Here is a 26,106-nt window from a genome sequence, read left to right as displayed (position 1 = left end):
TTACAATGGTTGACACAGAAATGCCGTTTTGGCCCTTTAATTTTGGAATTAGTCCAGTGGATCTGTCTGCAATGGATGATCATACACATTCCTTTGACATAAAGCCGTTTACCACCGTTGATTTTTCAAGCATTTCTTCACCACACTATGAAGATATTCCTCTTGCAAGAACTGATCAGACAAGCATTGATTATAAATATGATATCAAGCTCCAAGACTGCCAAAGTATGCTTTTAATTTTTTTTTAATATTTTCTTCATGTTCATATTTGCTTCATTCTCTGGAAAGTGTACTATCAGCAAAAGAATTTAGAAGTATTCAGATGCCTAAATGCTGGTATCCTGTATCATCAGAGATGCCCACAAGATATTCTTGCAGGGCAGACAGAAAAGATAGAATACATATAGCAGACCTTCACCTTTCCAGAGCAGTAGTTGGAGATTAGACAAGGTATCATAAAGTATCTAAAATGACATTAAATGCTTTTTATTAGACACATGAACCCCACCATTCGTTTCTGAAACCTCCAGTCTCCTATTCATGTACCTTGTGTGTAAATTGACCTTTGAAGGTCTATGCACACAATGCAGAATAAATATCCTGGATGTTAAAAAATGCCCCAGCATACATAGCATATTAATTATTAATATGTGCAGCTTTTAAATTCCAAACGGCCCAAGAAATTGATGGAGTAGAAATATTGGCTACATCCGAGTCACAACGTTGGTATAACTTTCATCAGTGTTCCTAATGCAGGGATAACCTTGGAGCTTCATGGGCTAGTATTATTTATATACTATGAAAAATGCTGTTCTTTTGCCAGTTACAGTAAAAAACATTACACGAAACTCTCTTTTTAAGAAAGGAAGTGACCTATTCTTAAATAGGGTGTTACTGCATTCCTGCTCAAAGTAGGAATGTGAGGTTGCTGTGCCTGGAACTTTTCTAAAGGTCTGCTTAGCCTGCTTAGATCTGAAATCACTTTTGTTTGTAGGAATCTGTACAGGAATTCTTTCAGGGAATTCTTGCTAGGAAAATTTAATTTTGGTTGTACAGCGAAGCAGGTGCTGTGTACCTCTTGTGTACCAAGACATCTTGCCAGCTAATAATTTGTTTTTTCTTTTGTTTAATTAGAAATGTCCATTACACTTTAATAACAACCTAGAGAGTGCAATAGAGTTTAAGTAGGATAAATCCTCTTCGTCTTTACTTAGATAGTTTTCTACTTTTCTTTTTTCTTCCTAGTTTATATAGGAAAGAAAACTTTCTAGTTTGTATAGTGTAGCCAGTTTGGAAAAGAAAAACATTCATCTTGTTGTAATACTTTGTCTGTTACAACACTCCTGAGATGTGATCTGGTATAATGTTATAGTGTCAAATATCACTGCTTTCTTCTATGACCAGTAATGATTGATTTAAAGATATCATATTTGGTTGTTTGAGCTTGTTCAATATTACAAATTGCTCTCTTAATTAGAAACTTTCAGAAGAGAAAATATATCTCTAAACTGCATCCAATGTTGGACAGTGTTCCCCAGGAGAGAGCTAAATTTCTTTAAATATCCAATATCATATTCTCTTATATATATATATTTCACAATAATATATTATTCAATGTATAGGTCTATTAGATACTTAAATATTTTTTTTAGACTAGATTAGAAACTCCAGTCCATCTCCCTGCAGTAGTTCTGAACACCTTAAAGTAATACAACCAGATTAGGTACTGGGAAAAGTACAGTCTTTCAAGTATGAGGTCTCCATATGTAAATTTTTAATATTCCTATCTTCAAATCATTCCACACTACAAAGCTGAAAACTGAATCTGTAATACACTTTCTACATCAGAATCTGCCACTTCAAGGTTTTCCAGCCTATACACTGCCTGTGAAATAGCAGCTTGCAGCTTACATCCCTTTACATCCTTTGTTTACTACTCGTTTTGTATTATGAAGCAGACCTATGAATCTGGCTATGTTTACTGTGATTGCTTCTGATTGTTCCTTGCTTCATCTTCTACATATTTAATTATACTTTGAGTTTATCATTTAAATCTTCTCTATACACAGGTGCAATCAAAATGGAGCCTCCTTCCCCACCCTATTTTTCAGAAAAAGTTCAGTTGTACAATAAACCTCATGAGGAGTCTTCCAACTCCCTTATGGCTATTGAATGCCGTGTGTGTGGGGACAAGGCCTCTGGATTTCATTATGGTGTGCATGCATGTGAGGGTTGTAAGGTAAGTTGTCACAAATGTATTTTTTCTGAAGTAAAATGTGATACTATTTTCATCTGAATAATCACTTGGTAAAATCAGAGATCTGTGCTTTTTAAAAAAAAGTTTTAGGTCTTTAAGTAAATTCTTCCACATGTACTGCATATACTTTATGACTTAATAAGTGGGAGGTTTTTTAAATACAATTTGCTTTTTCTATTTTTTTACTGACCTATTTGCATTTTTTGTGCATTTCTTTTACTTTTCAGTTATGCAGTTATATTTCATTCCTGCTCTCTTGGAGGTCACTTGCAGAATCTGAATTCATAGAACGCAGCAAAAGTAGGCTCATGCCCAACTCCAAAGTTCAATATTCTGAGCAATTTAAAATTCACAATCTGTTTTTCTGATTTATTAGAATTTCTTTACCCAATTTACACATTTCTAGGTGACTACAGAAAAGTCTAATAGTATTAAAGAATGTGGCTTTCTGCTTTAGAACTCCACCAGCTTTTTTTTTAATATCAATGATATTTAGTGTTTATAACATATAAAGGATAAATGAATGGTGTAAAAGTTGACCATCCTCAAGAATTAGAACAGAAATGTCAGAGAAAGAAATTAATAATAATTCATTGAGTTCAAAGAAAAATATTACAGAGTTTAATAGGAAATTCCCATCTTCTCTATTTTCAATATCTTGAGGAAAACAACTAATAGGAAAGACCCAATCCAGAGCTTAAATAAATTTTGTAGCACTGAATTAGGAACACACATAAAGCAATAAGTATGCTGTTGATTACTTAAATTACAGTGACTTATACAAATAAGAACTGGCATTATGCTTTTATTGTTATTATTCTCTGTGAGGAAAAATTAATTTTTACAAGGAACAAATGATAATAAATTTGGATAAACTTTATTAATAGATTATGAGTGATCTGAGAAAGCATCTTTAAACTGTAAAAAGACAGAATTGTGAATTTCCATAATGCTTTCTCTCTTTATAAGATATCATAAGACTTCTGTGTGATAATTTCTGTGAGTTCAGCACCAAGTTTTTGGATTTTTCATGTGCCAATGTACTTTGCAAACTTGTAATATCCAAACAATGGAGATAAAATAGAAAATAAAACAACCTAGAAAATAGAACCCAGAAATAAATATTGCAAAATTAATTCAGCACTGTGCAAAACCAAAGAAATAGAATAGATAAAAGAATATAAATTCTCTTTAAGTACTCGCGCTCAAAAAGGAAAATAAATATTCGAAATAGAATAAAAAATACTTAGCTGGGAAAGAAAACTTAAAAAAACCCAGATAACTGATAATCTTTTTTATTTACTTGAGATCAAACTGCTGTTGGCAGAATTTTTGGTTTGTTGTGATTTATAAAAAAATTTCTACATTGGTATTGAACTTTAAATTTTGAAAATGTCATGTTCACTTTACAGGAAATTGACCCATGAGCAGTGGAACAAACGAAGCTTTGCTTCCTTTGGCATAGTGTTCTTCATGCTCAGCATGTCTGTAGAGCTCTCAACTTATGTCCCTAGTGTCCTTTAAACACCATTGATTCCCATAAGCTTCCCCAGCTATTTGAGATTTTCACCCCTCTACCAAACTAGGTTGAAAATGTCTAATACGATCAGAACAGGAGCACACTGATAAGCAGACAGTATGATCACATGAGCCTTGCTTCCTTAGGAAATCTGTCTAAAACAAAGTTACATTCAGCGTGTACACAGAAAGGCACTTTGTATGTATAGAGAAGTGAGATGATGACACTGGCAGTTTCTGGCATCCTTTTACATGCTTTTATGTTTACTCCAGGGCTTTTTTCGAAGAACAATAAGATTAAAGCTAATATATGACAGGTGTGATCTTAATTGCCGCATCCATAAGAAAAGCAGAAATAAATGCCAATACTGCAGATTTCAGAAATGCCTTGCCGTTGGAATGTCACATAATGGTAAGTGTACATAGCATATTTAAAATGATAACATTTCATCTGAAAAATAACATGAAACATTAATATGATTACTGAATGTGCTGCTTTAACATCTAGAGTTTTCCGTTTCTTTACACTAGGCAGTTTAGAAACACGTATCAGAGAGATTGCCTCTGAGTTTAGGAGAGTATGTATATGATTGGAGATTACTTTCAATATAAAAATCAGATAGGTAGGTATCTGCTCTTCTCAATATAATACATAATGTAACGTATGAGTTGGTTTTACTCTCCATCATTCTTGCTCATTACACTGTTGGTCGTTCTTCCTGAACATATCCTGAACATATAATTGTTATTTTTCAGTTCATTGTCTTATTTTCTGACAAGACTCTTTTGTTTACTGTAGTTCAATATCCCTTTCCTGTAAGCAGTGAACTTCATTTAATAAAGAAAAATGGACTAGAGAATTTACTGAAACTTTGTGAATAATAACAACTTGAATTTGATGCATAGGATACTTATCGAGGACTGTTAGCATCACGAAGTTAACACTTCCTCATACTAGAACACAACATACTTTAAATGAATGGGCCAGACCCCATATTGTTTTAAAAAAACCTGTCCTCCTCCTTCCTAGGATACCCACATCTGGGCGTAGATTCCAATGTGTTCTAAGTAGGAGTGTAGTGTTTCTTAGCACGCCCATTCAGCTGTCGGCCTCTCATCATATAGTGTGTATAGCTGTGACTCCTGTGTAATATGCACTGTCTGACCTCTCCACCATCCAGAAGTGAATATCCCCTCCCATCTGTGAACTGTAAGCAGCGTTTCCATTTTGAATATGTTGCAGTCTTAGATTGCAAAGGTGTTTTCAATTGTATGTGGTTCTGTGATTGCCTTCTTTATCAGTAGGTAAGCAGGTAGCATTAAGCATATCAGGATACTGCTCTCTTGCATAGAATTTAGAAGATAGTCCCTCTGAACTTTAAAATTAACATATCAATTCATGTGGAAATACTTATGAATGTTTGGACAGAAAGACATAATGAAGATTCTTTGCTGCCTTGCTTTGGCAAAGTTGAGTAAAAACAGGAATTAAATGTCATAACATAGAGACTTATGTAATTCTAAGGGTAAAGAATTGCAAACATGACTGGGAAAATAATTTCTCTGTGGTTTTTTTAGAACTTTCATTATTTTCAATATAAAAAATGAGTGTACTGTCCCCAAGAGGAAAGCTTAACTGTGGTTTGTGAAGTTAATACATGCAGTGAATGTAAATTGGTATGGGAAATGTTTTGCTAATAGAAAACATGGTTTTCAAGTTCCTGGGATGCAACAGTAACACTTAAAAATAAATCTAATTTTGAAATGCTACTGTGGGTATTTTTATAGTAATTCAGGAGGTTTTATTATTATTATTTTCAAGGTGCATGCCAAATTCTCTCATAACCTAGCAACACAGCTTCCAATTATGTCAATGGGAACCATGTGCAGTTCTATCAAGAAGGGGAAGGCCAAGACCGTTCTCTTTGGCTTAGTAACATAAAGGACCCAAGAAATATTTTTAAAATTAACATTTCACCTGCCATTTCTTCCTGTTCAGCCACTGCCAAGGCAGAAGCTGTGGCACCAGCAGGGGCCATGCTATGGGAGTTGGGGGAGGCATGCAGAGGAGGGGAAAAGGGCAAAGCCATTTGTCCCAGGGCTTGAGGGAATGCTTCTATTTGCTCTCACGATTTCACCTAACAGGGAGTTAGTAGTGTTTATTTTCAAGTATTGGCTTCTGCATTTGCCTTTTTTGCCCACTCTGATTACATTACATTGCATGAAACAATACCCTCATTCCTCCATCATTTATAAACAAACACATTTATAAAAAAGAACTAAATTTCACCTTTGAAGACACAGGCCTATATAAAGAAGCATGCAGGAATGCAACACTGGATGTTGTCAATGACACTGAGACACATTTTTATGTTACATCTACAGATTAAAGTTCGTCCATTTGAGTACTGAATTTATCTGAATTTTAAATCCTTGGAATCAGAATGTGGATTATTTGTGCCTGAGGGTTCCAATCTATGACTGTCTTTGCACAGATATATTATTGCAAAATGAATAGGGCACTTACAAAGATGGGGAATGCAAGGAGACTTAGCAGCTACAACCACATTTTTTCACACATAAATGCTACATACCACTTGGCTGAAGGTTAAAAAAGACAGTAGTGTTCTCATGCTTTGAATATTGTTTTCCTTTCCTTCTCTAGCCACAGTGCTGCTCTGTGTTTAACCCTTAATTGCTAAGATTGTATTCTGAAGTACCACTAAGGAGAAGCTCGGTTCTTTTTTTTTTTTAGAAATTTCATTAATTTTTTCTCTTCTACTGAAAGTACTATTTATAGAAAAACCAACTACTGTAATGGGAAAAAGAGCACACATGGCAATATGTCTTTATTACCAGTTCTGGGAGCAGTGAATTGCTTAGTCTGGGCACGTGCCTCCAGTAAACTCAGACAGGTATCTGCCCTGGCTTCATCTTGTGTTTTCTAGTGTAAGAAACTGTGTTTATAGTCTATTTGGGGACTCATTTATGCTCAAAAAAAATCCATAATCTAGACAATGAGAACAGTAGAGTGCTGTACAGAATAGCGTATAAGCAATCGTAGTGACTTCTCCAAGCCATAAAAAGTGGCATAAGGATAAATATTCTATTTTTTTCACAGAAAGGCAAAGAATATAATGTAGCATGTAGTGTCTTACTATATTCACTATTGGTTTTATATTGCTGACATCTAGAGAATACTGTAAATGCAAGCAAATAAATAACTGCCAAAGAGAGAGAGATCATACATTCCAGCTGCAGGCACATGCCCAAATTTGCACAACCTTCTATTACTGTGAAAGAAATTGCCATCTGAACCCCTTCTACCCCTGCAGCACGAGCCATATTTCCAGATCTCTCATACCAGCTCACTGGCTTGTCCCTGCCCTTCCTGCCCCTGCAGATCCTGCCTTGATCCACTGCCCAGGCTCCCAGGAGATAAGGAAGCTGGGCCTGTTGCAAGGGTAGGTGCAGGAAGGAGAAGACAGAGTAGCAAGGAGGATAAGTGGTCCAGGGAAACAGAAGATGAGGCCAGAGCCACAGGAGGGAGGTGGAGACAGAAGCAGAAAAGGGAGAAGATCATGCCACCCATCCTTTAAATTTTCCTCAACCACCAAAAATGCTGTGAACGCTTATCCACTCTGTGAACTCTCCCTTTTCCACCCTAACCTCTATGTATCACCAATCCCTCCTACTTTTCCTCTCACCCAAAATCCCACTAAATTCCTTCTGTAAACCTCCTGGTGCCTGACCTCTTCCTGACTTTTGTCTCAGTCCCCTGAAAATGACAATGACTTCTCCAAAAGTAAACTACTAGGCTAGTACCACAAAATTCAATTTTGCCTGCAATGCTAATAAACATTGAACAGAATCTGCTGCAACTAATACAATTATTTTAAAAATATATTCTAAACATTAAAAAAAATTTTGAAAACTATCCTTTTACCTATCAAATTATAAGATAGGAATGTTTGATTCACAACTCTCTAACTTTATGTTGTTAATGAATTTTTATATTTAAAATACATTTTAGGGTCCTGATCGCCTTCTGTTTAGGAAAATTTATTCTCATAATTCATGAATTACATCAGAAATCTTCCAAGACCCATATTTTCATGAAATAGGAACAGAGTTTGAAACTGGATCATGAGAGATTCACTGCTATTAGTCCATCCCAAAAACACATATTTAGAAAGAACAAACATATGCAGAAATGATAGATTGCTAATAAATGTACAATCCATACAAAAATAAACATGCATAACCAACTTTACCCCAACACAAGAAAATATTATGAGATTCCTCAGGGATTTTATTATTGCCAAATTATTTTATGTAAAAGTCTGATATTATGACGGCAAGCAACAAGGTACACCGTAAGGATTAATATAGTACAAAACCCAGTAAGATGTCATTTCCACTTTTAGTGAAGTCAATTCACGTATTTAGAAGAAGGCTTGGTCCTATCTGCTAAATGCAAGCTCTGCTAATGTTAGTGGCTGTTTTGCTGAACTGATAGACAACTGATAGACACATGATCTGATAGCTGGCAATACCACTCAAGCGGGTTGTTAAACCAAGGATAGGTGTTCTAGGCCAGTAAGAGATAACCCCCGCTATACTGCTTTGATTAGCTTATCAGCTAGTGCATTCTTTGATAATAATGGGCAGTTTGAACTGATCTGACATTGATGTAATAGCTTTCTGTGCTATGACTAAGCTTTGTTATATCTAACACAGTTCTGAATGCAGTATGCAAGCATTCAAGAATAGAAGTTAGTGCTTATAACCTAGTTTACTATATAACAACATATCTGCTAATTTTCTTTCAAAGTAATCTTGGCATTTTAACAGAGGTGCTATATAATTCAATGTTACCTTTGGCAGTAGTACTTATTTCTTTTGTTATTTGGGGGGGAGGGGGTTCCTTTTTCATTTACACAGAAGGAATTTAAAATAATCTTTTTTTAAAAAGAAACCAGGAATCTGATCTTTGTAGAAAAATTAGCATCATGAGGCCCCAATCCTATGCCAAATAAAAATACATAGCAAATTTCTATGCAGCTTTAATCATGTATCTTTTGATATAGTCTTCCTCTGCGTCTTTGGGCTTTAACTCCAAAATAGATTATACATAAGGGTGCTTGCATTCATAAAATTTAGCACAGTGAAGACAATGCACTGATTTAACATAAATGTTCACAGGGATTTTTGACTGCATATATAAAAATTCTCGAAACATGGAAACAAAGAATTAGACACGATTCCAACAAGGAAGAGTACTGAAACAAACAACAAAGTAATAAATAATATTTGGGGTTTATAGCACTTTTCATGCAGAGATCTCAAAGCACTTTTCAAGAAAATAAGTATCACCATCACAAGCAAAATAAAAATAAATGATCAGGGAAAGAAGGCATCTACTCTAGAACTATTAACAGTAAATGAAATATTAACAGTATGATGAACTCCAATGCAATCTGTAAATTAATGGAAATAATTTTATATTAGAAGCACCAGGTCTTATAACGCATGCCTACTTTGCAAAGATAACTTGGTATCCTTTGTTGGGGATAGAGAAGCACACCAGAAACATGATTCTCGAACACTCTTAGTCATTCATGTTTTCCATTAAAAAAGAAAACACAATGTAAGTTGTCATTTATTACAAATTCTACACCAGTACTATTGTAAACTTTTAACAGAGAACTGTCAACGATGTGTTGTTTAGTAATACCAAGTTGCTAGCACAAATACTGTAATTTACTTTCCAAGAGACTCTGGGACAGGAGACGAGACTCTGCACAGGAATCAGGGTATAGGATTAGGGACATATTTAGAAAACATCGTATACATATTATGCTATCATTTTGTAGTCAAAACTAAAAGTAAGCCTATTTTATACTGGCAGTATCAGTGCAACAGTAGATACAGTTATGTGGAAAACTGCCATAAGTTTTAAAAAAGAAACTATCCCCCTCAATTCAGACAAACTTACTTGAAAAAAACAGGCACTAGTCTATTCACCCATGTATGAATTTCTAGCAAGATGTTTGTTACCAGTCTGGTTTCTGTTCTTTAAAAGAATACAAAAGACATACAGCTTAGTCAGTTATTCCCTAATGACAAAACAATTTCTGTTTTGAAAATCCCTGATCTCCCTGATCTTTTCAATAACATCTCTACACTAAACAATTCTATTTCAGTAATCAGTGTCATGGTATCTACACTGTGGTATATCATTAAGAATGTTCCAGTAGATACTTGGGGGGGATGGAGGGGTGCAGGGGAGAGAAAAAAAAAAAAGTGGAAAAAAAGAAAATAAATTCCTATTGTTTTTAATTCCTTGGGGAACTGTATAAACTACTTAGAGCTAAGGTAACATAAAAATATAGTAAGAGGAAGCAATAGACTGTCTCTTTTTTTTTAATACCTTTTTGAAAAAATAAACTTGATGAGAGGGAGTCTTATGCCAATGAGATTCCAGGTTATAAACTTGCTTCTGCAAACCCCAACTCTCAAGAACAGGCTGACAACAGAATCATGTCTCATACTGGTGTTCAGTCAAGCTCCATTTCCATAATACTTAGAGTTAGTATGCTTACAGAATGAACTTACAGAATTCAAATTAGGCTGGTAGGGATGCATAATTTATTGTAAACATATTATAAAGGTATTATATATAATATTATAGATGTATTCCATGTAAAATATCAAAATAGTTTACAAGTAGGTTTTATCATACCAAAACATTTTTCTGGCCCAAAACACCTAGTTCCTAATATGATTGTGAAATGTCTCAAAGAACATGTTTCTTTGAGTTCCTAAGTATTTCTTACTATATGTTTAGAAGTCTTCAGGTCGTAATAAATTGCACTGCATATATTTCTGGAAGTGATTAACATTTTATAGTCATGGGCAACTCTGATGTCCCTTTTTTATTAACAGTCTTTTAGATCAGGCTATTTGCCTTACTTTCTTTCCAGATTAAAAGGTCCACTGTAATACTCTGAGAAGTCTTTCCAGATTTCACTTAGGTCTTCAGTTTGCAAATTCTTCCTCAAAAAAAAAAGATGGTGAGGAGGAGTTGAATTTGTTGGCAAGAACCCAACCAGTAGCATCAAAGTATCACAAGATTTTTTCCATTGATGAAGCTATTGCAAAATGCACATTTGAAAAGTGGACAAATTAATCATAAAACATAATCCTATAAATTTCACAAATTTAATATTAAATTAATTTTAAATCTGAAACCAGGTTTAGTGAAGAACATAATGGCTTTTAATGAAAATACGAATTTAACAAATGTCTAGCTGCACTGTTCAACATGGACATTTAATTAACCTTTAACATTTTTATTAGCTATATTATTATTTTAACACCTTCTTGACCCCACATTTTAGTTATATGTGCTGTCCCTGTAACAACTTCTTACAATATGTATGTAATAATATATTTTTAGCTTTAGTATGTTGCTGACAGTTTGATTCTTTTTATTGAATCAGTCCTTAAGTATCAGAAAAAAAAAAATGTGGAAATGCTATAACATATTCTCAGTGAGTTTTCACTCTATTTACTTCATTAAATACTCATACTTCATTCATTTTACATCTTCAAGAATGTCTAAAATGCAGTTATTAGTATCATGGGTTTAAGGTTATCAACATCCATACATGTTTTTTTAAAAAAAACAGAAAGGATTTGTGTTAACTACAAATACAAGTTTTTAATAGTGAGAGAATCCATTTTAACTGCAAAATGAAAATACCAATATGGTCTTGATTCACAGTGTTCGTGGAAGCATATGCAGCTGAATTAATTCCTTTATAGTTATGCTGAATTTTTTCATCTTTTTATTTAGGTTACACTAAGTACAAATATGAACTCTTATTTTGTTTGATATCAATTTTTTATACATCACTAACATTACCATATGTCCATCCATTCACATTACTTCTTTACAGAATGGTGTCAGTCTCTCTGAGCCATTGTAGTATGTCATATAAACTAATATGAAGTTAATAATTTTTCTGTAAATGTTTTGCTCTCAGAAGAAAGGAGGGCAGTGATGTCTCCCTGAAAACTATTGTTAGTAGCTGATTAAGAATACTTAGTGTTTCCCATAAGAGAGAAAAAAATACATATGCCATGTATATGTGATCCAAAACAAATATCAGTTGGCAATTATTCAAAATTTCCCATACGAAAAAAATTGTAGGCAAAAGACATTTGGGGGGGGTGGAATAGAGTAAGTTAGTTTGTACTTATTGAACTAGGTTTCCTTTCATGATGATTTTTATTCTGACATGTTAACTCTAAGAATACCTGAGCAAATGTGAAATATACAGCATGCATCATTCGGAGACTAAGTTTGCTGAAAGAGAAATGTAGTACAGTTGTAAAAATAAACAACCTTGTTTCTACAGCCATGAGATAAGAGAACTGATCACTAAATATAATATATGACAAATGGGTTTTTTATGTTTTCTGGCACAATTATTTATTCCTGAAAAAAAGTGTCATTTTTGTCCATCAGCACACTGCAAGCAAACTCATAAAGGAAAGTGGCTGGTCATTTCCAAAACAAACGTCCCTAGTATAATCATTCATATGTATGATCTTAACAGCACTTTTATCCAGGGAAGACACTAATCGCTGAAAAAATATTTATAATATTTCTATTCCTCCTAAGGCCAAAATGCAAACCCTTGTTTCTTCCTTCTGTTTTTTGTTTTGATGCTCTTTTGTTCTGTTTTGTTTTTGTAAAATAAAATAAATTCTGTTTACTGAAATACCATATGATAAATCAGTCTTGATCTTGATGGCTCATTCGAAATATTTTCCAAGTCAGTCCCCATATGAATAAATAGTGTCTTGGACAGTAAGTACATAGATGTAAAAGTAGGAGGTTTACAGCCTGCCTGCCTGCCTTACCTTGGTACTGAGCAACTGTGAGATCGTATGTCTCGGTAGAACCATTTTCTGTGCTTCCAATAGTGCAGGCGCGTAGAGTTACCATGAAGAACTCAGCCTTTTCTGGCTTTTTTATTTCCTGCGCAACCTTCTTTCTCATTCCTTAATTCTTTTGGTAACATTTTATAGCACTTGCTACATTAAGTTCTGTTGTACTATTTAGGAATTTATTCCTGCAAGGCATGCAAGTGTTTTGTTTCTAAACAAATGAAGAATCTGAGATCCATATGGTGATTTGCCCAAAACAATACGAGGCTGAAAGGTGGTTCCTACCCTAGGCCAACAGAATTTTAATATCTTAAAGATTCTTTAAATTTTATTTAGGTTGGAGGTAGAATTGGTGGTTTTCACCAACTCTGTCAGGTAAGCTGACAGTAGGTTTGCATTTCCAAACAAGATATTGTAATCTTACTGTTTCGGCACATAGATTATTTCCTCTTTGAGATTTGTTTGTTTACATTTCTTTAAAGCACTGCAGCTGTTTTGCCTATATTACTGGAGAAAATAATCTTTTTTTTTACTTGCCTAAGTACTGTTTAAATAAAAACTTCAAGAGATTGTAACAAAAGGTGACATAAAAAGCTATTCAAATGTGCTTTTTTAGGTGCAACTATAGCTATAGTAATTGCTTGTCATCTTCTTCAGCCATCAGGTTTGGGCGAATGCCACAAGCGGAGAAGGAGAAGCTCTTGGCAGAGATTTCCAGCGACATCGACCAGTTAAACCCTGAATCTGCTGATCTACGAGCACTTGCCAAGCATTTGTATGACTCATACATAAAGTCCTTCCCTCTGACCAAAGCCAAGGCGAGGGCGATCTTGACAGGAAAGACGACAGACAAATCAGTTAGTTCCCTCTGTTGTTTTTTTTTTTTCCTTTCTTTTGAGTAAATGATTTACCACATTGACAACACATCTTTAAAAAAAAAAAAAAAAAAAACCACAAAAAACTTTGCTGTTGGCAGTTACATATTTCAAGCTGTGTCTGAAACACAGGAAATGTTTTTAGATAGGATAAGTAAACATTATTTGAAAAAACTCCAAGTTCACCTAATAAAATACTTGAAACTAGTACAAGAATTTGAAGGTCATCTTAACCTTTTTGTATTCTCTGATCCACTCTTCCCGTTTTCCTTCTCCTTCACCAAAGGTTATCTTCCACACTATCTGTTTAAGGTGGCTATCTAGCTGTCAGGAATTGGTTGCCATACTATTCAAGCATCCGTATCATATCATATTATCAGTACTAGCTGTTCCCAAAGGAATATTCTTTTTCATAAGTATCAAATGATTCCCAGTACCAACACCATCATTAGCCTTAACTATGGTGCTTATTCTTATGATGTTCTGACGAATTCCTGCATTTAACTGGGTTATCTTGGATCAGATCAGTATCCTGTGTTGGTGCAATTTGAATTTTAGGAGAATGTACAACAAAATCTTTGAAAAGTAAGGAATAGAGATATGTGTATTTGTGGGTTGCCTTGGAAACTTTACTGGCAATACATAACAACCTTCTGTATCAGTGAGAAGGAGGATAAATAAGATCTGATAATTATGAAGGTTTTAAATTTTGTCACTATTTTAACACCTAAAGAGCAAAATAGTTTTCCAAAACTTATAACTCCTAGTTTGTTTTATAGAATCATTGGCAGACACTTTATTGTCAAGATTACAACAGAAACTGTATTTAATTTTCTTCAGTAATTTCAAAGACAGGAAAGAATTTGGAGGTATTTTAGGCGTTCTTTCTTTAAAGGCAGTTAAAATCATAATTTAAATATTGTCCCTAATTTGGTTGTACCCCTCACATAAAAACTTCAGATATGGTGGACACTTACAATTTGAGTAACTTTTCATCATGGAGTATATAAAGTTTGAACTAGCATAGTTTATTTATTCTGCAGAAAGCTGATACACTAATTCCACTTGAGCATCGCTGCTTTTTCCAAATCTTTCCACAGTTCCCTCTCTATATCAGAAACATAGGTTACTGGAAAGAATTAATACAGCAATTTAGTTTTTTTAAGTGTGTTCTCAATAACTATGTACCTGCATTAGGCAACAGAATAGAAGTGGGGTGTGTAATTATATATCTTCTTTACTCCTCTTCATCCTAAAAATGTCACCACGAGGCCTGCTCCCTTTTTCTGCAGCTGCCCACTGTGCACACTCTGGAACACGACAGAAGTTTGGGCAGGGTTACCTACAGTGCTCTCATCTTCTTTTTTTCCAGATGTGTGTTGAGAAATCTGGGACGTTTGTTTCTGAGGTCCCAAGTGCATCCACAGATCCTACTTTTGTTCTGCAAGGTTCTAGGAAGTTGTCGTAGAAATCAATTGGCGTGTGGTTTGCTGCTCTGCTGTTCTGAGTACTTAACAATGGTCTGGGCTTATGAAACTTGATCATGTCTGAAAGTTACACTAATGCAATACTCATGCAGTAAATATACAGTACGCCATCAACGATGTTCTCTTTTTTTAATTGAAAGCTTTAACACTTTGTCAGATTAGAATATAGCAATAAACCAATAGACATAGAATTCAGCTTTTCATTGCTGCAAATTTCCAAGTCTTTTTTTAAAAAATAACACTGAAAGGGTGACACTCAGTATTTAATGGTTACAACTTCCATATTATTTGAATTGTAATGGACTTTGTGCTCTGGAACATCAAACTGTTTACTATGGGCATAGTTTAAATGTACGTTATTTTTTAATTGCTATATCATCTGCATTATCTGAAAATTATTGGATATGCTAAGTGTGTGTGCCAAAACTAAAATGACTAACTCATCCTCTTCTGGGATATACAGTGCTCATTTGACATAACATTCTGCTCACAAGGTTCATCTGAATCTTTATATTAAAAATTTCTTTAGCTCTTTTGAACTTTTTCTTGATTTTCATCTTCTAATGTCAGTAGGCTGGTGGCATAGTATAGTCTTTCTAAAGCACATGTACATGCACAGAATAGATGACTTTTTTCTTGTACTTGGTGCTCCCACTTAAGATTTTCTAGAAAGAAAAGGAAGGAATGACCTACTAGTACTAAAACATGCATTTTAAAAGCCTCCTCTACAGTCTTGTTTTTCCACTATTTTGCATATGCGTGCACATACATATGCACAGATATGTATAAAATGTTTTTTCTGCTGCCAAAATAGCATTACATCTTGAAAAATACTTTATCCTCCTGGCTTTTCTCAGTGCAGTGTGTTTATTTTTTCAGTTTCACACTGAAATCCTAGTGCAAGTGGAAAAATAGTGTCACACCTCACACTCTATTTAACAGAATCTCATGGTCTGGAGCTATGTTTGCCTGTGGTTGCTTGTGAAACTGACAGCACTAGTTTTATTGGTCTTGTAAGCAGCAGAGTATTGATTTTTAACTAACCCATTTTGAAAGCTGAAATCCTCTTGTGCAGATCCTATTATTTCAGTTCACAGACAGACCTCTCTTTTCCGAGCAGCTGTATCAGTTAGACAAAACTGTTAGCTGTCATCCCGCCCTCTCTTCCTAGTGAAAGCGGGTCAGAGCTTTGTGCTCGACTTAGCCTGAAACAGATGACCAAACGCTTCCACAGTCTCCATCTGCAGAGCTATGGGAGATGGGAGAAGTAACCTCTAGCTGGTGGGTAGTGATAAGCATCTGGGCAATATCGTCTTCAGAAAGTAGCTATTTTCAGTTTTAAAAATTCCATAATAATTTAGCACTCAATTTAGACTTCAAAACTGGTTTAGTCAAATAGGAATAGAATTTTAGGAGTTTCCAGAAACTGATCTGTGGGAGAGGAACACTGACTACATATAGGAAGTCTTGGGTTATTTCTGAATCTGTTCTGCAACATATAGTGGATATAAAACCATGAGAGTGAGCACCCACATGAATAAGGCATTAGAATCTGTAATCATAAAGGATCTTAAATTAAAAAATGCATTTCTTTTGTCCAATTGTTGGTGTATAATTCCTGCTGTTTTAATTAATTACTCAAGTATGTTAACAAACCTATTAATATCAGTAGATATTTGTTCAGTGCAGCGATGAACTATTTAGTCATCTATCCTCTAAGGAAAAGATTCTTCAGATAAATTCAAGAAATCCTCACTTAACCACTTCTTTAAAACCAGGGGCTGCTTCTGCATATTCTGAAACAGAGAGTTTCCATATCCTAACAAAAGTTTTCCAGGCACTACTTTTTCTAATCTGCTTTCAAAATTGGTTTATTCTATGTGAGTTTATTTCAGTCGGACTCATTCTTGTGTTCTCAATTGTGCTGCTGTAGTTTGTATCACATTATTTGTGTTTTCTTTCCCATTGACAAGTTGTTTGAATTTAAATATATCCTAACTGTTATTTTTAAAGGAATTAACAGCAAAAGGTTAAATTTATCAGATAACCAATACCATAAACTTGATATTACTTGCAGTATTTTCTAGAAGGATAGAACTTGAAAAGAATGTGACAGTATATGAAGTAATCAAAATATGAATATACTCTGTCTTTCTACAAAAAAGAAGTTATATCATCAGAAGTGCAAACACATCACTGTACACTTACTAGATTCTGTTTTATAGAAGCCATTAAAATTCAGGTAAAAGGAGTAACATTTTAATCTTTTGTTAACAAGCATTCCAAACTTCGAATTGTGGTATTACAGAACTTCTGCAAAGCAAACAAAAAACCAAACCAAAACAAAACAAAAAGCTGCAAAAATCATGGATATTTTAAAACAGTGTTCCTTACCCCCTGCCCCCAATTATTCAAAAAGTATCAGCCAAAGTCCTATTTTTAGAATGTGGATTCACGGAACATGTGAGAAGTCCTTAAGAACTACTTGTCCTTTCTGTAAATCATTTTAACATTGTGAGGAAATTTGCTTTAATAGGTTTATGAAGATTTAACCCTTTTAGGTCAACTACCCTTGATATATTCCTCATAGATTTCTAAGTGCTTTCTGATGAGTTATACCTCTGTATGCTACTTCAGTTTCTCAGGTGTCAAATGTTCATAGAAAGGACATTTGAAAGTAAATTGTCTTTTCCTTTTATTTTTAGCCATTTGTTATTTATGACATGAACTCTTTGATGATGGGAGAAGATCAGATCAAGTGCAAGCATGTGTCACCACTGCAGGAGGAGAACAAAGAGGTAGCAATTCGCATTTTCCAGCGATGTCAGTTTCGCTCAGTGGAGGCAGTGCAGGAGATTACAGAATTTGCCAAGAACATTCCAGGTTTTGTGAATCTTGACCTGAATGATCAAGTAACTCTCCTGAAATATGGGGTCCATGAGATCATATATACTCTCCTGGCTTCTCTGATGAATAAAGATGGAGTTCTTATATCTGATGGACAAGGATTCATGACACGAGAGTTTCTGAAGAGCCTGAGAAAACCTTTTTGTGACTTTATGGAACCCAAGTTTGAGTTTGCTGTGAAGTTCAATGCACTGGAATTAGATGACAGTGACCTGGCAATATTTATAGCTGTCATTATACTAAGTGGAGGTAAGTGCTGTCTTATTTAATATGATATTTTATATAATAGAATTGATACTTCTAATTCCTGTCCAAACAGGAAAGTGCTCAGCACTACAGGATGGGAGTGAGTTTATTTACACGTAGTTTTTAATTAATTTTCAGCTTTCTGGATGTTGTTTGCCCTCTTTTCAGTTTCAGGCAGAAGCTGAAAATGTAAATGACCTGATATTAATGACAGAGCTGGAAATGCCTGCTGAATCAGTAGTTAATTTAGTTAGAAAACAAAATCAGGACTGACTATCTGAAAACAGGAAGGGTGGAATTTCACTGACAAGAGCTTCTAAAAGTCAAAATTCTGCATGAGGGTTTTTTAAACCTGCAATTAGATTGTGTGGCTTGCTAATTGTACACAAGTAGCTTTGACTCCATAACAATTTCAAAATATATGTTGCATTTGGCTTACAGGATTGTTCTGGTGTTTTTTTATTGTTGTTGTTGTTTTTTCATTTGTGCAAGGTTTTGTTTGCCTTTAAAGGGGAGGGGGAGAATGCATTTCTCAGGAAAACGATGATCTTCTAATGCCTGAGAAAAACAGGCATTGTGTGTCTGCTCTGTTCAGATTTCATAAGCTGCTCTGTTTGTATTAATCTTTATGCATTATGCTTTGAACAAAGCATGAATCTGAAAGCCCAGGTACCAGACTACACAGATTCTAACACTTCTTTAAAAAGGACACTGCATTTTCAGCTTTTTTTAAGTCAGTATGTTCTATCTGATTCTGAGCTGATGTAGCTATTACACTTTGTGAATTAGCAAGTGCTACCCCGATTTAGTTCACTTAGAAACATTTCCACTGAGAATCTGAGATATCAGATATATGTTTCAGGTCAGATTGAAGGTCTTTTACTTTGGCCAATAGTATCAAGTTAGTGATGTCGCACAAAGAAAAATTTACCCTACTGATTTGTGTGTATTTTGGCTTAGATTGTTACTGCAGATATCAATGGGAGGAATGTGCTGAATGTTCTGAATTCAGATCCTCCACAAAGCAATGCAGAGTATTTTGTTATTAAATTATGTTTAAGCAATCAAACACAACAACCACATGCTATTGTTCTAAAAACAAACATTTTGTTGAGAGTGCATTGTTACGTATAGCTTCATTTAAAATCACATACAATTACTTCTGGCATTGTGTTTCATTCAGTAAAAATGTGGTATCACAGTATAGTTTATTAGACTAACTAAATCCACTTCAAGCAAGTACACGTCCCAGAAGACATTTTCTTGTGCAAACCTTTGAACACAATGATCCCTGAGGACTCTGAATTAATTCAGGAAGGGAAAATAAGTTACTGGTATATTTTCAGTTGGGTCTGATGGGGGAGGAGAAACTATACAAGCCTATTAGGGTACTAAACAAAACATGCCAACATTTTGCATTTTCTAATATAATGAAATTTGACAGATGAGAAACAGGCCTCTCAAAATCCACTTCTAATCGAAAAAAGGGAACTTGCAGTCTGCAAAGCTAGGTCTGCTATGCTTCAGTGATGTTTGGTTTACATTAGAGGAAATAGGTATGATGTAACTAATCTTACATTTTAGATCTCAGGAGGACGACGGTCCACAGAAAAAAATTGACTGTGTTGAATCAGATTTATCAACAAGTCTTTCTTTTTTAAGAATAATTTGTAAACAGAGATCCATAAAAAACTACTGAATTTTAAGTTAGTTCTTAAATAACTCTGAAGCAAATCCATATAAATATATAAATCCATATAAATATAAATCAGTCCTTTCTAGGAAAATCCTTTAATTTCTTGACAACAAAGATCTCTCACTATCTTCATATAGAACTTTTTTTTTTTCCAAAAAACCACGATAGTTATTTGTAAAAATTGAGTTTATCTTTTGAAAACAATTAAGCTTTGCTGCCAATTAGAGAATGGCTTTTATCATGGAATTTACAGGCAGATATGATATATATTGAATGCATTCTGTGGGACTATAATATCTTATGTGGTATGGAATTGAAATCTTATTTCTCAGATGTTTCGGATGCTCTTGTTTCTGTAAGAGCTATGTTCTTACAAAACTCAGTTTCTGTAAGAACTATATGAACATCGAACCAGGATTATTTAATTGAAAATAGGATTTCAAAACCAGTTCATCTTACCTCAAGGACTTTATTAGCTGCAGGAATGCTGTAATGTTTAAGTCACTTCAAGAAATCGTGTGTACAAATATGTTAAAAAGAAAATCAGTTTGTGAAATGAAAAAAGATCCTAGCCAAATGCTCTAACTCTAAGTGAATCTGTTATTGACTAGCAAAATTATGCTAGTTCTGCCGGCTCCACGGGTGCTCTCTCTTATACACCTCTAAAAAGAAGAAAAGAGAAGGGGAAGGAAAAGAGAAAGATAATTCCAGCTGGAACATTACATGTAGAAAGCTTTTCATTGTGAAGTAAGTGTTTGGAATTTGCCACAAATCCTATAAAACAGTTCAGCCTTTTGATATCGTAAGAATTGCTTTTGCATTCTATGTAAAAAGGCAAAATGCCCATATAACAATAATAAGAAGCTGGCAAATTAACTGTAATAGCAACAAAATGAAAGTACTCCCACTTTACAGTCAATCATTTTATTGTTTCTGAGCTGCTCAGTGCAGTCTCTGTCTTAATGATCCCAAATGTTACTCTGAACTCATTATTACAAAGACGAAAAGTTGTTCTTAATGTTGGTATATTGTGCTTTAAAACAATACTGTAAATGCCAAACAAATTGTAGTATTCTGAATTTAATGCTGATGAGACAGAGAGACTATGTGTGTGAGCAGTAGGATATTACCTTGATTTTGCAAAAGAAATGCTTTATGCCATTAACAGCAATGCCAAACTCTCATTACAATATTCTTTTACTTATGGTAGCTTTGAAAAGTATGCTTTGGTAAAATGAGATTTGGAAAACTTTTTTCAAGAAGATATTCTTCCTCCCCGTTGTATTCCTCTGTGCCACTGAGGCATATCCTCAGCCAGTAGTGAGTGCTATGGTATAGATGTTAAAGAACTTGAACCATCTTTAAAAATATTATATATACCTGAGCTGATGAAGTCTATCATAAGAAGGTTTAAAGAGAACAAGTTGGATGTCTGTGTTTGGGCAGGAAAGATAGAAGTCCAAGCCTTATTGGGATAATCCTCATTTATAAACAGAGCAAACTCACTCAAGCAGGTTATTGTCAAATAAAGAAAAAGCTCAAAAGGTAATTTTATGGCATGTTTACATATCATGGATGGACTTGAACTTTTGTATATTATCTTCTGCAGTGTTTAGGATATAGTGGTGTTTGGGAATTATAGTGGGGTATACTCGTAAAGACCCAGACTCTGTTAGTCAACATGCAGTCAAACTAGTATTTGAGTTCAGAAATGCTGCTACATTCACTTTTTCTGTTTTCTGAGTGTGTTCTTTACAGTAAGTTTTGAGCCGTGAATCACTGCTGATTATTTAAACACTATACTCAATAATTTTGCTACAATCTGAGATCAGCAAATTTTGAAGTTTTATCACTGAATAGTACCAAGAAATAGTTCATATTTGACTGCTACACAAATCCTGCTCTAGCAAACCTGTTGGAATGAAGAAATGCTCCATAATCAGGCCAAAAACTGCAGATAATCACTGTGGGCTTTTAACAAAAATCCTGGTGACTGCAATACATGTGACGGTCTCAGAAGAAAAACCTCAAACTGCTGAGTCATATCTGCCTCAGCAAAAGAAGTAGCACAGTTGCTCAGTCAGCCATATCTTTGACTGTTTTTCATATTAAGATTTTAGAATGTGTATTTAAATGCAAAATGCACTTAATCAAAGATATTAAAATATAAAGGTATGGGTAAAGGCATGCTGATGGCAATTTCATATGTGAGGAACAGAAAAAAGTTGTAATTATTGTTAGGAATCTGAAAGAAGCATCCAAATCTGTAAGTAAATAAACAAACAAAATATTTTTCCCTGAGATAGTATAGAACACTATTTACACAAAGTCATACTGTTGACACTCAAAACTAAGGGGCTATTAGCCTTTCCCTGTCGCTGTGAACATTTTCTTACTTAGAACAGCTTCCTGCAGAATTTTCAAACCAAGTGAAACAGCCATATGACAATGGATGAAAACCTAAAGAAAAACTGAATAAAGAAAAGTAATAATAAAAAGAGAAATGTGGTATTCTCTTGGCATAGTCTGAATGGATAAAAGGCAGGTTGCAAATAGCACATAAAAACCCCTAAACTTCTATCAACAATCTGCACTATCACAGAGGTTTAAAAGTGGTGTCTAATTCACTTTTAGTTATCTCTTACCTTAATCATTTCAACACATTGTCCTTTGGCCTTCTGTAACCTAATTTCACTGTATCATAAGAATGTCCTGCTACAACTCATTAGTTTCTGTCTTTCGCTTCCCTCATCAGTTCCCTTTGCAGTTTTCTCTGTGAGCTTTCACACAGCGATTTTGTCTTAGCCTCTTCAAAGGCATCCACCACAGTGTCACATCTTGTTTACTCCCATTTCTGTTTCTTCCTCTTCTCCATCTAAATTTTTCTCAAGGCTTATTGTTAATCATTTCCTTTGCATTTTTTTTCTACAAGCCACATCTATCTGGAGCTCCTTACTGCACAAAATACAGTACAGTACAATTGGTACAGTAACCCAATGGGTCTGGAGCATATATATTTAAGAGCATCTTAACAACTTGAAATATACCATAATACCTATATAGTAAAGCTTTTGCCTCTTATTTCCTCTTTTTCTGATTTAGGTAAGTTTCTTGGAACAGAGACAGCATTTTCCTCTGGAAGAAATTTTTACTGAGAAAGTATAGCAAACTGTCAACACCCAAAAAATAATGTCCATATCCTGAAGTTCTTATTCATGACAAATCTCTCTTGCCTTCAATGGGAATTTTCCTTCCTCTTGAATTGGCTTATTTAAAAATAACATCTGATGATCTGCTAGGCTTTTGTCATAGTCATCTTTTCTGACTCCAGTTCTACTGGGTCATTCTAAAACCATTAGACTGGGTTTTTCAAAGGAGCTTAAGGATTTTAGGCGCTTAAGTCTCACTGAACTTCAGTTGACCTTTGGCACCTGAATTCGGGGGGCTCCTTGGTAAGTTCCAGACTCAGTACTGATCTCCTGGGTTTGCCTCCTAAAGTTGTGTGGGCAGCACAATGTTTGCACTGGGTTTCACATCTGAAAAACTCACACCCTAAAAATTCCCACCATAAAAGAACCAGGGGGCAAATGGAGATTAATCTCAGAGGAAATCAAGGCCACAGTCTTTGTGCTTTTTGATTTTTTTTTTATCACTGTACACTGAGTCATACCCAGCTAGTTCAGAGTTCGTCTGCAACACAGAAGTAAAATTTAAAGCTACCGCAACCCAAAGCCAAAATGATTAACAGCTTTGAAGTACTGAAATTTGGGAAGTTTCTGAAAGATATAAAGAAGGCAACTCGATTTTGCAGCACATGCAATGCATTTAGGTAATCTAAAAATAAATATCTAAAATTTATCAAAAATCCTCTAAGTATCTTTAAAAAATTACTTGGTAATAGTGCCAAAGGAAATTAATAAAAAGGAGGCATTTATTTGGAGAAAATTTTCTGCTTGCAGATACTTATTTACAGACTTTCTGAACCACATTTTATGGTATTATCAATTGAATGGTATAAAGAAGTGATCTCTGCAAGACAAGCACAGCTTATTAGGATGAAATACCAAATGGAAAGAGGAGCCAAATGGGTCACTGAGTCCCGTCACCTACAACTGAAAGCAGTCACTTCCTAAAACCACCGTCAAACAAATATCAAGCTCCATACTCAAACTTGCCATTATTCCTATTGCTGAAAAACTATCCCCAAACCTCACCTCTTTGAGAGTTAACTATCCTTTCCTAATCAGTGACCTACATGTATTCATGGCTTGTGTATACTCATTTGTTTTCATGCCAACTTTGCCTTTTAGTTTACACTCCAATTTTTGATCCGTGAAGTAAAACCCCAATGTATTTATAAAGAGCTTTGTCTTCTCTCAGCCTTTTTTCCAGTATACAAAACAAGCCAAGCTGAGTTAGTAGAACTGGATGCACAGAAAGGTTACTAAGATCACAGGAAATAACAGCCTATTTTTTTTAATTTTTAATCTAGATCATCCGCTTGTCCTTTCTGAAATGGAAATATTGCCTTAGGGAAGTAATTTAAGGCTAGCTATAGGCACTGCTTTTTATTGATCAACCTATGAAATTATTTCATAGCTACACAGCAAATGTTGTTTAAATTATTAACTGTTTTTTCATGGAGTATTCTGATAAATCAGGATGCATTACCAAGTACAAAGTAGTTCAGCAGTAACAAATTACTGATGGTCATTGTCATATGTGAGGATTTAACGTTAAGCAACTTTATTAACTTTCATGACTGTAGAATCAAATCATTTATTACCTCAAGTTAGAAAACAAATGTTACAAATTATGTTAAATAATAATTGCAACCACTTAAGAAGGTATTTGGGGACAGACAGAAATAGCAGAACAGTTATTATTATGAAAGATAATAATGGTTAAAAAAGAAAGGTTTTGCTTCTTGCTGAAGAATAAGATATGACAAAGATAATCCTGGACTCTCGCAGCTGTGGCAGTGCAAATAGCTGACTTTGGTTGTAAACATCCATCCCAGATTCCTCCATATGGAGGAGAACTCTCTGTTGGCATGAGCCCAGAAAAGGCATTTCTGTACAAGCCACATCTATCAGTCCTCCACTGCCATAAGCATCTGTGGCTGAGCTGATGAGCTGATGCTAAAAGCTATCATGACACTTCTTAATAGCAACTGGAACCTGGGTGTGGAGAAGAACTGAACCTGTGAATTTTAAATCTCCCAGGTTAGTATGACTGCAGAAGTTGAATTTATATCTTTTTAAAATTTATTTTGATAGGTTAGCATCCACCTTAGCAGGAAACATTTTTAATGGTAGCAACTACATGCAAATCCAGCTGAGTATATGTTGATTTTCCAAAAGTGAATTACCTGATACAGACCTGTTTATCCCCCAACTATATGTCACTCTTCCTTTTCATAAACACTCCCAGTTTACTGTGGAGGATGCACTGTAGCATTGTATAAACCTGTCTCTGTATCTGCACCACATAAATGCTTGAACTGTTTCTAAGACTAGTTCTAAAACTTCTTTGAGCAAAATCTGGTAAAACCTTACAAATAAATACCTTAAGAAATTGTCAAACAGTTCTCAGAAATGCCATATGTAAATGCTTAATATGCCAAGAAATCTTTAAGAAATTAATACATGAGATTGATGTTTCCATGTTCTTCATAAACTTACAACTCCCAATTTTTTTTTCCTAGATCGCCCAGGTTTGTTAAATGTGAAGCCCATTGAAGATATACAAGACAATCTGTTGCAAGCTTTGGAGCTCCAGCTGAAGCTGAATCATCCAGAATCATCACAGCTGTTTGCAAAGTTGCTTCAGAAAATGACGGACCTCAGACAGATTGTAACGGAACATGTGCAGCTGTTGCAAATAATAAAGAAAACGGAGACAGATATGAGTCTTCATCCACTCCTACAAGAAATCTATAAAGACTTATATTAATGATGATAGTAGTTCTAATTCGCTGACATAATGTATGTTTTTCAGATTGCACTATTTCTTTGAGGTAAAACTTTGCATACCTAAGAAATTACTGTGAAACAGCATTTAAAGAGAGAGAGCTTAGTATAGTAGATCTATTTTATGCATATTGTTTATAAAGACACATTTACAATTTACTTTTAATATTAAAAATATCTATATCAT

General features: G+C 34.6%; 1 protein-coding gene across 1 annotated transcript; it reads left to right on the top strand.

Annotated features, from left to right (window-relative positions):
- Window positions 1-26,106, top strand: PPARG (peroxisome proliferator-activated receptor gamma). The gene is made up of 6 exons (XM_010584434.1): window positions 1-225; window positions 2,070-2,239; window positions 4,049-4,187; window positions 13,394-13,593; window positions 17,804-18,254; window positions 25,655-26,106. The coding sequence occupies exons 1-6, from the start codon at window positions 6-8 to the stop codon at window positions 25,900-25,902; spliced, it is 1,428 nt and encodes a 475-aa protein (XP_010582736.1). The 5' UTR covers window positions 1-5; the 3' UTR covers window positions 25,903-26,106.

This window comes from Haliaeetus leucocephalus, unplaced genomic scaffold (assembly GCF_000737465.1).
Source record: "Haliaeetus leucocephalus isolate CR32 unplaced genomic scaffold, Haliaeetus_leucocephalus-4.0 Scaffold984, whole genome shotgun sequence".
In the NCBI taxonomy this organism is placed as follows: domain Eukaryota; kingdom Metazoa; phylum Chordata; class Aves; order Accipitriformes; family Accipitridae; genus Haliaeetus; species Haliaeetus leucocephalus.
Note: the sequence above shows the minus strand (reverse complement) of the source record. Positions and strands in the feature narration are given on the sequence as shown.

What these genes read in the sequence shown, in the direction of transcription:
- PPARG (XM_010584434.1), top strand. Translation starts at nt 6, where the DNA reads ATGGTTGACACAGAAATGCCGTTTTGGCCCTTTAATTTTGGAATTAGT. An exon ending in GAAAGACGACAGACAAATCA is followed by an intron (nt 13,594 to 17,803) that starts GTTAGTTCCCTC and finishes TTTTATTTTTAG; the next exon opens with CCATTTGTTATTTATGACAT. An exon ending in TGTCATTATACTAAGTGGAG is followed by an intron (nt 18,255 to 25,654) that starts GTAAGTGCTGTC and finishes TTTTTTTCCTAG; the next exon opens with ATCGCCCAGGTTTGTTAAAT.